General features: G+C 39.7%; 1 protein-coding gene across 14 annotated transcripts in view; it reads left to right on the top strand.

Moving 5' to 3' along the window:
- Positions 1 to 6,228, top strand: part of FGGY (FGGY carbohydrate kinase domain containing) — a 429,508-nt gene extending 423,280 nt beyond the window's left edge. For all 14 annotated transcript variants that reach the window (XM_032297123.1, XM_032297121.1, XM_032297119.1 and 11 more), the window contains 2 exons: positions 1,500 to 1,561; positions 5,999 to 6,228. In XM_032297123.1, the coding sequence (XP_032153014.1) occupies positions 1,500 to 1,561; positions 5,999 to 6,080 (144 nt within the window). In that variant the 3' untranslated portion in view covers positions 6,081 to 6,228. The remainder of the gene's footprint in view (positions 1 to 1,499; positions 1,562 to 5,998) is intronic.
- Positions 6,229 to 12,154: the final 5,926 nt, after the last annotated feature.

Genomic DNA, 12,154 nt, shown 5'->3' with positions numbered 1-12,154 from the left:
AAGCTAGCTGCTGAAAGAATCATCAGGTTACCTAACCCTCAAATAACTACGGGAAGAAGTTTATCCACTTCTGGTGTAGTATTTATCACACTCTATTTTGATCACAGTAAATGCCTTTTCCACTCTATGGTGAGCTCTTTGATGAAAGGCCCATGCAATCTTCCTTTCTGTATTCCGTGTAGATTGAGTGTTATGCTTAGCACATGAAAGGGACTCAATATGTTTTATGAGTATTCCAGGTATCAGGATTCACTGGTAAACAGACAAGTCCTTGCCCTGTGTAGCTTACATTCTCGTTAGGGGCAAGGAGTGGAGAAGGCAGGTAATGAACACATACACCAGTAAATATTCAAAGCAGCAGAAGGAAATTAGTGGCATGCAAATCAGTCACTCAGTTACAGTAAGGCGGCAAAGATAGTCAGGGAAACTTGGAAAGGTTTTGAAGATATCCAGGGGTTCTCATATTCTGTATGGTATGCAGCTTTTTTACTGTTTTTTGCTCCCCGACTAGTATGTGAATTTCTCCAGGATAAAGAGTATGTTGTATGCAAATCTGTATCCCTAGCAGAGTGTCTGGTACATTATAAGTGATTAGTAAATGTGTAGAATAAGAAGCTGTACGCATGTGACCCCAGAATGACTGCATCCTTAACAATAGGAATTCAGTAGCCATTCCTAAGACTGTTCTGTAGAGCTTTGTCATGCTGTTGCTTGTAATCTTCCCTAGCCAGGTCTGTTGGACTTCAAAGTTTGGGTTCACTGCATTCTCCTTAATTTTCTTGTGACCTTAGCAGCCTTAGGAGATTGCTTAAGGAAACCTTATCCTTCTGCTCATGGGAGCCAGCACAATCCCTGGTTAATCTTGATGCTGCACACACCATACCACATCTACCAAGATGCTGTAACATATCATCTGCCCTGAGTGCCCCATTGTAAAGAAAAGAATGTCCTGAAGTCACATTCCAGAACTCAGATCACTTAGACTCAGCTCAGAGGTCTCAGTATGTACTCACAGCTTCAGAGATTGCTGGAAAAAGGAGCTGAAGCTGAATTGAAAAGGTCTTAAATATTTTATCCTCAGGTACAGGTACAAAGTGAGTTTAATTCGGTGATTGTTATCCTTAGATAAGTAGACAGTGTACTCATTGGCTGGTTTTGTTCCCCTTCTTCTACCCTGTCTCCAGGCAGCGAGGAGGGGAAATAATTCTTCTCACTGACTCCTGGAGGCAGTCACAGAACGGCTTTGACTTCTGGGTTGTTTATGCCCCGGGGGCCTCAATACATAATTTAGTAAGCCCAGGATGTGTGGTCATAGTTGCAACTTCAAATGTTCACTGTGTTTTATTCTTATTACCAGAGAAAAATAAGTTGGAAAAAAAATGGACTAACCAAATATCTTAAAGGAAAGCAAATTCTAATTAGAATGTTTTGCCTGTGACAAGCCTCCTTTTGGATTTCGCTTTCCCACTCAGCTGTCTGTGTTGTTTTCCATTTAACAGGAAGCAATGGCAAAAATGAGCAAAGTTGGGAAAGTTGTGTTCCCGAGACAAGAAGATAAAAAGTAAGTATGTATTTTTTATATATATACACTGCTAAGGAATTGAGAACATACATACACACAGGAAACTATAGATCTGGAATAAACTTATGTGGTCAGCTAATTCAGTCCTTCAATATAATGGTTAAGAAAACTAAGTTCCAGGGTGGTAACGTCACCTTCACCTATCTAAGACTGCAGAACTATATAGGGCTAGAGCTGGGGATCAAATGTAAGTTTCTGAACTCTCAGACCAATGTTCTGTTTCCTAGGTAATTGGCAGCAAATCTTCTCTTCTCTGTTCTAAAGTAGGGATCTCTTACATCTCCGTCAGGGGACCCAGTAGCATCTGCTCATTCTTTTACCCTTTGTATCAGTTGGCATCAAAGGATAAAAAAATTATATTGGTCAGTATTTTAATCCCAACTCAAAAAAATATTAATTGATGTAATCCCTGCAATATTCAAGGCATTATGCTGGGCTGCAGGCAGGTGTTACAGGGGAATAAAACACAATCTGATTTATGCACATAGATTATTTTAGAACAAAGAGATAAGTTCCACAATTGAAGTATTGCCAGGTGACAAAGTAGCTCAAGGAAGAAAGGGATGGGACCCTGTAGGGGTGAGAGAACACTTCTGGGAGGAGCTTAAGTCTAAGCTATAACTTTGAGCGCTTGTAAGAAATTGCTGGACAGGCCAAAGTGGGAAGGAACATTCGTAGTAGAAGAAATGTGTAGTTATAAAAGTGGGAGCAGCATAGTACATTCTGGTTACAATAAACAACTTCTAATTCAAAAATACAAAGTATGAGATGGGGAATGGCAGGAAGTAGGACTGGGGAAGAATAGAATTGGGGAGGGGGAGGTTTCATAAATACCTTGGAGGCCATGCTGAAGACCTCCAACCTCATCCTATAGGCAAGACAGAGATGCCGAATTCTAAGTGGTGGTGAGACCTGGTCAGATGCAGATCAGAAAGATCCCTCTTAGGGGATCCAGTACAGGGGGCTCAGGGTAGAAATAGAGGGATCAGATAGAAGGCTTTTTCAGTAATCCAGGCTAAATATATGAAATACCTCTGTTAATTCACTGGTAGTGAGTTTGAAGAGGAAGGGGCCGTTGTGGAGGTGCCTTTGTAATTTTAGGGAAGTATTTGAGGTTAAGACCTAAAAGCAAATTCCACCTAACATGATGAACAGGCAAAGGTGCAGATCCCACTGAAGCCAGATCAGTATTTAACAGAGTTGGAAATGTCCATGGAAAAGCAATCCACTTTCTTTTCATTTCCTTCGTCTCCACATAGAGTCAGGCTGCTAACTCTCCAAATATAAACCCTTCTCTAAATGCCACTGTCAAAGGTGCAGGCCTTGCATAGGGGAGCTCCATGCAGGAAGATGGAGAGATCTGAGTCCCCACTGGCAGTGGGAGCTATGGGCTGCTGTCAGTGTTTTGTTCCCTGGAGGCAGCTGGAGCATGTGAAATTAGAAAGATTGTCTTTCTCTATCTCTTCCATGACCCTCCCAAGACTTTTTTTGGGATGTTTTTAAGCTCTCTCTGTAAACCCCACGTGTTCCTTTAGAAGAGAGTCCTTGGCTTCTTGCTGGCAGCTGGCAGCTGTTCTGTGAAGGAGGTGGCACACACGGTGCTATACCGCCATCTTCAGGCACCCCAGAGATTTGCAAGGCAACAGGAGAAGCCAGTTTCCTTCTGAGTCACTCATCTCATTGCTCACACTGTTAATGATGTGGGACTTTTACTTAGGCCTCTGCCACACAGAAGCAATGGACTGAGTTGAGGCAAATTTGGAAGAAAGGGAATTCAACTGATTTTAAAATTACAATCACAGAGAGCGTAATTTAGTAACTATAGTTTACTGAGTAAATGTTTAGGGTGACCCCAAATCTCATCATTATGCCCAGTCCAAATTTATATGTGGCTCTGGAAGAGTCACTTAAAAGTGCTTTGAAAAATTTGGTGCATTGAAAGATACTGTCAACAGACTAACAAGGTAACTCACAGAATGGGAGAAAATATTTGCATATCATACATCCAATAAGGGATTGATATCCAGAGCATATAAATGTATAAAGAACCCCTAAAACTCAACAACAACAAAAAAGCAAAAACAACCCAATTCAAAAATGGGCAAAGGACTTGAATGGATATTTCTCCAAAGATCTGTAAATGACCAATAAGTATGTGATAGGGTACTCAGCATCACTATTAGGAAAATAAAAACTACAGTGAGATACCACCTCACACCCATTAGGATGGCTACTATTTTAAAACAGAAAACAACAAATGTTGGCAAGGATGTGGAGAAGTTGGAACCTTTGTGCATAGTTGGTGAGGATACAAAATAGTATAGCTGCTGCAGAAAACAGTATGGCCATTCTTCAAGAAATTAAAAATAGAATTAACATGTGATTCAGGAATTGTACTTCTGGGTATATACCCAAAAGAACTGAAGGTAGAGCATGGAAAAGATATTTCTACATTCATGTTCACAGCGACATTATTCAGAATAGCTAAAATCATGAGAGCAACCTAAGTAGATGAACATATAAACAAAGAATGATATGTGCATACAATGGAATATTATTCAGCCTTACACAGAAGCAATTTCTGACATGCCACACATCAGCGAACCTCGAGGATATTATTCTAAGTGAAATAAGATAACAACAAAAAGACAAATACTGTATGATTTCGCTTACGTAAAGAGTAAGGCCAGTGAACAAAGTTGCAGCAAAGTTGTCAGTATTAACATTGTAAATCTTCAAGTATAGATGAAGGGGTGCTAACCTTAGCTCCCTTCTAGCAATTTTGAGATTCTAAAGTCAAGAAATCCAACTCATGTAATGAAAGACTTGCTTACCATTATGTTGTCATGGAACATCATTAGTAGGAGAAATTGTTTCTAAAATAATTTTACCACGAATAAATTTGGGAGCTCATAGAGTAGGTTTTAGTAGCACCTACATATAGCTATATTAATGATAATATTAAAAATTATCTAAAAATTAATAACTAGTACTTATATTACTTATTTTGAGTCAGGTACTGTTCCAAATGCTTTTCATATATTTCCACATTTAGTTCACACACAGCTCTGCTGAAGTAGATCCCATAATTATCCCCATTTACAGGTGGAGAAATTTAGGCAGAAATAGATTAAGGAACATATCCAAAGTCACACAGCTAATATTGGGCCACATTGAGATTTCAACCCAGGCTTCAGTGTTCACCTCTTAACCTGTGCTTGGCCCCATCACAACTCCTACATTACCAGAATGTTTACGGTGTAATAAACATTGGAGAGGGAACTCCTATTAACATAACTATGTATGGCAAGTAGAAGTCCCCATGTGTATCCAGGATTAATCTTACAACCTCTCTCCCACAATACACAACTTTGCACCAAAGTTCCATTATAAGGACTCCTTTTCAGAGCACCCCAGAATTGACCAAGACATACTAAACTGGCTTCTTCATCCCTTCACCCATGTCAGTTTCCCAATCAAGAGGAGTAAGAACAAAGTTGCAAGGCTACAAGTATAATTTGTCTCGGTTCCAATTATTCCTTTTAGGATTATGATGTCAGGGCAGCTTCAGCTATTCTGCTATCTGATTCATGGCTAATATCAGTTCTAACAGGCCTTACCCAAAGAGTCAGCCAGAGAGGACAGGGAGAGCAAGGGCCGCTGTGCGATGCCTGGAAGGCTGAGCACAGCTCTAGAGAAGGCATTAGCCACATTCCCATGTGGTTTTACCCCTGGGTAAAGCAGTCACAGGGGAAACCTAGATGTGGAATCTGCAAAAGGGCAATGAAAATGTTCAGTCTCATCCTTTGTCAGGCTGTGATTTTAGGCCAGTCATCAAATCTGGGACTAGTTATATAGGAAATATTTATTGAAACTGGCAATGTGAAAGGATCTCCATTAAGCCCAGGCCTTTTTATATGTACAGTAGAAGCTTTGAAGTCAGACAGACATGAGTTTGAATTCCAGTTCTGCCTGTTTTTAACTGTATTACTTTGTATATGCCTCTCATTTAGAAATGTTCTTTTTTTTTTTTTTTTTTTGAGACAGAGTCTTGTTCTTTCACCCAGGCTGAAGTGAAGTGGACCCCTCTCTACTCACTGAAACCTTGGCCTCCTGGGTTCAAGCAATTCTTTTACCTCAGCCTCCTGAGTAGATGGGATTACAGGCGTCCCCCACCATGCCTGGCTGACTTTTGTATTTTTAGTAAAGATGGGATTTAAATGCTATTTCTAAAATGGAGATAATAAAACTTCAAGCAGGTTACACATAATAGGTCTGAAGCATGCTAATTGATTGCCCAGGATGCTGTAAGCATTCAGAATCTAGGAGATATATCCCCATTCTTCGAAATCTACAGGGAAGCCATGTGGCAGTTTTGTCTTGAGATCATTCAACATATTTATGTTTCTCCCACAGATACTATGATAAGAAATATCAAGTATTCCTGAAGCTGGTTGAACACCAGATGGAGTATTTGGCGATCATGAATGACGACTGAATGGGGCTTGCAGGTGCTGATACCAGAAGGTTCTGTGCCATTGCATTAGAGACCTCTGTCATTTCATCTCTGTTCAAGACCCTTGAGGTATTGCCTCATCTTTTCTCTATTGCCTTTTAATAAAGAAAACAAACATGTACAACCAGAATTAGAGTCTTCCGTTTCAAACTACCACTATTATTTAGTTTCTGTTTCCATACAGGTACCATGATAGTAACAGAAGTTTCACATAGGGTCATAGGATCTCATGTGAGATTAGACCTTGGGGGCCATTCAATCCAGGGGAGCCTTGTGCCTTTTATTCAATTAAATGTCAGCTATTAAATGAAAAACTTACATTGCTTTAGGTAGGATATCTAATGTATATTCGACGTCTTTTATGACATTTTCCCCTCCTTTGCAGGATCTAGTCAGATACCACAATTATTTGCAGAATTGTCATTTTGCAATCATCGTATTAAAGACCGGTATAGACAGGAATCCTCAATGGATCCAGGGGGGGATTTTGAAGAGTAATAGGATATATGCATCATCTTAAAATATCTCTTCAGAGTTTGTTTATTAGTTACAAGAGGAAAAAGAATGTTAAGTATACAGGGAAGAAACAGGACAACATCTTGATTAGGTGATCCAAATCAACTTCAGATGGGCAAATGGACATCGTGTACCTCCAAATATGATAGCCTGAGGAAAAAACAGCATTACTTAGCTGGGAATGCAGAGCCTGAATCTAATCAGAAGCAAACATCAGACAAACCCAACATGGGGACCATTTTATTTTTTAATGGACTGTATTTTTCAAAAATGTCTATGTCATAATGACAAAGAAAGGCTGTGGAAAGTTTCCAGATTAAAGGAAACTGAGGAAACATGATGACTAAAAGCTTTTGATGTAGACAAGCACTTGGAAAACTATAGCTGTTTTAGTTGATACCACAGCAAACACACAAACACACACAGACATACACATACATACATATGTAAACACTCATACATAATTCCAGACCCCATAGTAACTGCTAACGTTGATTTGAGAGTTTCATAGCTCCAATATGTGTGGGTAGAGGACATGCTAAGACTTCAGCAAAAGACAGCAGGTAGAAAAGAAAAAGCCAGTATAATTCAGTAAACAAACATTCTCTGGATTATTTTGTGCCAGATGTTGTGGTAAGCACTGGTGAACAGGAATGAATAAGACATGACTATTGCCTTCAGAAAGCTGTTTAATGAGAGACATAGACAAATAAATTGATGACAGTACATTGTGAGAGATGCTACAATTTAAAGAAAAAGTACCTGCTGCGTGGAGCATATTAGTCAGAAACGGAGGAAGAAGAAGAATGACAGGTGAGATAAAAAAACAATATGGTATCGCAGCTATCAGCCCTGGCCCTGGGATCCTAGGCCTGGTTTTACCCCTGTTTTCCTAGATATGTGACTTGGAGAAAGGTCCTTAATCTTCCTAAGTCTCAGTTTCCTCATTTTGAAATGAATATGTATTGAATATGAATATTTTAATAGCACCTACTTTACAGGTTTATAATGAGGACAAAAGGAGATAATACATATAAGGCACTCAGCTCAATTGCATGGACCATGCCTGTGTTATTACAGGGCTCTGCTCCTAGAAGATGCTCAGAATAATAACAGTAGTAATCACAGAAAAGGGTGAGCACATCCAGTCATGAAGGCCAGCTCTGCAATAGCATTCTACAGTATCCAAAGGATATAGGGACCTTAGGCATGGCCCAGAGTGAAGGTGGGTATGGGTGTCTGATCTAGCAGGCCTAGCAGCAGAAGGAAGCCCAGTGCTTCCTTAGATAGACCCCAGGCAGAGGTTGCCCTAGGGATGGAGGAGGATTGGGGATCACTACAGAAAAAGAGTTTGGTATTACAGGATCTAAGCAAGATGTCAGGTCTGCGGTCAAACAGGCTTCAGCTGCAAAAGCTGATTATCACTGACTGAGAAACAGGCAGGCCTGGACCTGCTCACACAAAGCCCTGGTGAATGCAGTAGTTGTCTGTGAATACAAAAGACAGGCATAAAACCATGAATAATTACCAACTACCTGTCAAGTCCTTGTTGTATGTTCTCTCCAGTCCTTACCTACAGCACTGTGAGGTAGGTAGCATTACCCCTACCTTAGAGTGGAGAAAGTTGAGTTTCAGAAAAAATATAGTTGAGAAAGTTGCGTGTCAGAAAAGATAAACAGCTTGCCTGGAATCACCAGATGGTAGCAGAGATAGTATTCCAATCCAGATCTGCCTGGGTGCAAAACTGTAGGTATCACCCTTCTGTAACAGCTGGAGAGGAATCCTGCCCACCACCTGCTCTTTAGTTGCAGTGCTCATGTTATGGGTTGCCAAGCCACTGGTGTTGGCCATTCTTTTAAGCAAACTCATATCCAAACAAACCTGACCTGGGTTTTCACTGCTTCATAGGAAAAAGAAAACACACACAAATGAGGCAAAAAAAAAAAATGGCAATACTAGGACACCTTTGGCATCTCAACAGTGAGAAGCAGCTTGATAGAAAGGAGAAGGGATGAAAGACCTTGGGCAAGATAGCTAACCTGTCTAAGCCTCAGTCTTCCCCTCTGTCATGGGATCATCCTGCTACCTACCTCCTAGCGTTGGTGGTAAGGATTCAGTGAAAGAACGTCTGGAGGCAGTGTCTCATGCCTGTAATCCCAGCACTTTGAGAGGCCAAGGCGGGCAGATTACAAGGTCAGAAGATGGATACCATCCTGGCCAACGTGATGAAACTCCATCTCTACTAAAAATACAAAAATTAGCTGGGTGTGGTAGCACATGCCTGTTATCCCAGCTACTCTGGAGGCTGAGGCAGGAGAATTGCTTGAACCAGGGAGTCGGAGGTTGCAGTGAGCGGACATCATGCCACTGCACTCCAGCCTGGAGACAAAGCAAGACTCCGTTTCCAGAAAAAAAAAAAAAAAAAAAAAAAAAACTATAAAAAAAAACCCTAGCACAATGCCTTTCAGACAATAGGCAATCTACAAATATCGTTTCTCCATGGCTCTTTCTGTGCCTCCTAGCTTGGAGGTTAATCCCTAAGGAAATCATTCAGTTTCCTATGATAAAGCCAGTGTGTTAGGAAAAATGGAAATGTCTATATAGAATTCTATTAGAAACCGCGTGTAGCTCAGTAATAAAAATTTTAATCACTCCACTACACACCTCCTTGCACTGGGAAAGGAGGTTTTATTTAATACATGCCTGTAAAGTATATTTAGCTTTGATGATTAAGAATTGCAGTGTGACCAGAGTGGTTTGTGGGATTTTTGTTTTGTTGCCTACTGAAAGCTTTTCTTTCAAGTTAAAGCCAGCCTTGCTTAGCAAATCATTTTGCCAAGGAACACATTATAGGTTTTAAATTTTGACCAAAAATACTTCCCATATGGGAAGAACATAAATGTGGCTTTCAAAAGAGCCAAAGAGAACAAAAGCTGGGGGAGGTGAGGAAGAAAAGACAAGAATGACAGAATGGAGTGGCATGTTGCAGAGCTACAGTAAACGACAGGACCGGAGGCCACAGTGAGCTGGAGTCCCCGTGAGGCATCCAGAAGGGACGCCCTCTCTTGTGAAGATCAAGACTCAGCATTTGGTCTTTATATTCAGAGCATAATCTGTGTTGTTGCCAGTTGCACTGGGGAGTATAAATTTCAAGAGGAGCAGTAAAAATATTGTAAAGCAACCCTGGAAACTCCCAGCTTTAAGAAGGTACCAAATCAGCGGTGAGTTAACAACTAGAATGCTTAGGTTTTACTGTTAATATGATCTGCTATTTCTTCCAGGCCTGAGGATAATCAAGTTCTTTAGATTTACTTATCTGTTTTTTTCCCCTGGCCACTGGCCTGTGAGCTCTTGGTGGGCTCAGAATATCTTATAGCCTGTTCTCTGCACCTAGACAATTCTTGGCACATAATCATGTTCCATAAATGAATAAATACACAAACACAAGATATTTTGCAAAAAGAACACTAGAAGAACTAAAATAAATCTCAGTTTCAGGTCAGTCTTCTGTATGTGTTAATATGCCTTAATTTAAGCAACTGTCAAACATTTTAATGTGACTTGGTCACTAAGGATTTTTAAAAATCATGCCTTGTAACTAAAGACTTGCTTTTAGTTTTTTATTGCACATACACACATGTGCATAACTACGCTACTTCATTTTGGGTTGTAGCTCAAGCTGAGAACCTTTTGCAAATTTTCCACGTTGTTACAGACTATTTCCTGCATGATATCCCATGGGAAGCCAGAGGTGTTGTAGTCCAGAAACACCCATTGTTCACGAGGACTGCAGGACACATGCTTTCAGAATTCAAGGGCATAGTTACAAATAATTACCATCAAAAATTTAAAATGAAGGACATCGTTGCTGAACAAGAAACTAATGATTGAGTAGAGCTGTGTAATGTAATTATACTTAAGATGAGACTTCTGATGAATCACAGAAGAATCTTTGTGCTGTCTCATGTCTCCATAAATACTTTTAACTGCTATTGACAGTAATAGGAGGTAGTCTTGAATATGAAAAGCTTTTTTTATCTTTTTATGATTTCTGGAGGGAGAACTTAAAAGAACAATTACATTTTTTAAAAGGATGTTTCTCCCAGTACTTCTGAATATTTGACAATCATATAAAATTTGTAAAACTAAAGTAACTTAAAGCAAAGACTTCTGCTAATAAATTCAGACTTCTCAATTTAGCATTAACTTGCCCATTAATTTTGTAGTCAATTTCCATTATGCACAGAAAATCATTTAAAACTACATATTCGCATAAATGTTTCTAAAGGCCTAATTTTTATTTAAGTCCTGCCTTAAGCTATGATTCGAAGTGCTTCCTTATTAAAATCTAGAGTAAGCCTTACTCCCTACTGTATAATTTTAAAAACATTTGAAATATAAAATGATTTATTTATTAATGTCTGTTATTTAGGCAAAATCAATAGGGATGCCTTCCATTTGAATACTTCTTTACAGTTTCCATATTGATTGCACATACATTATCTCGTCTGCCCCTTATAATAAATTGGTGGGATAGACCTGACAAAGTGGGATTCCAGGTTGCAGATACCCAAAGCACATCTCCAAGAATTTAAGTGACTCATCCAAGATTGTGTAGCTGGAACACAGATGCAGAACCACTCCACTGCTCCTTCCTAAATAAATTAAATTAGCTTATTTGTGCAACAGCAGATGATTCATTAGTTTCCTAATTGCTCACTCGTCCTGCTTTCCTTCATTAACATGATGTATAAATATCTAGGAGGCCCCCTTTGATACTCATTGGTTCATCAAAGTACTGAATTATTTCTATTGGCAAGCAAAGGTAAAGTGAGAAAGCCTTGAGCCATGGAATCATTGAGTCCTACATTCAAATCAGAGCTTCACTACTTACAAATCTACACAGTTTATGAATTCATACAAGCCAGTTAACCTCTTAGTCTTTATTTTATCTATCAAGTGGGAGAAAATAAAATCTGCTTCATGTTTAGTGTGAGGATTCCATGGGATAACAGGCATAGTGTCTGGCATAGTACATGACATAAAGTAGAAAAGTAACCAATTTCTAATCAATTTTTCTCCTCAACTAATTCATATTTATTATATAGAACTTCTAGAAGTATGGCTTCCAGTCAAGTTGGACAACTTTATATCCAGTTTCTACAGATAAACGTCTGTGTTCCATCAACAAGACCATCCGTTACTGAGCTTTTACTATGTCCAGAGTGCTGGAATGGTCTCTGTTGCATGGTGCATAAAGGGGTCAGCATTGGGCTGAAGAGAGAGGGAACACACATAAAGAACTGAGAGCCATGGAAATCTTGTGCCAGGGGCCCATTGAATGCCTCTGCTAATAGATGTGTCTGGAAAGGCTCATCTGGAAATAATGAAAGATGAAACATGTCCAGCCTTGCCTTTCTCAGTTCTGCTAAGCTGCCGGTACTCAAAGTCTTTTTGTCAGCAGCCTCAGCTTTATTCCACCTGGAGAAAACCTAGCCTGAGGCAGGCAGTACAGAACATGCAGTTCAGGCCAGCCTCAA

This window comes from Sapajus apella, unplaced genomic scaffold, assembly GCF_009761245.1.
Source record: "Sapajus apella isolate SASKATOON/1434 unplaced genomic scaffold, GSC_monkey_1.0 scaffold36, whole genome shotgun sequence".
Taxonomy (NCBI): Eukaryota; Metazoa; Chordata; class Mammalia; order Primates; family Cebidae; genus Sapajus; species Sapajus apella.
This window is presented reverse-complemented; position numbering and strand designations above follow the sequence as displayed.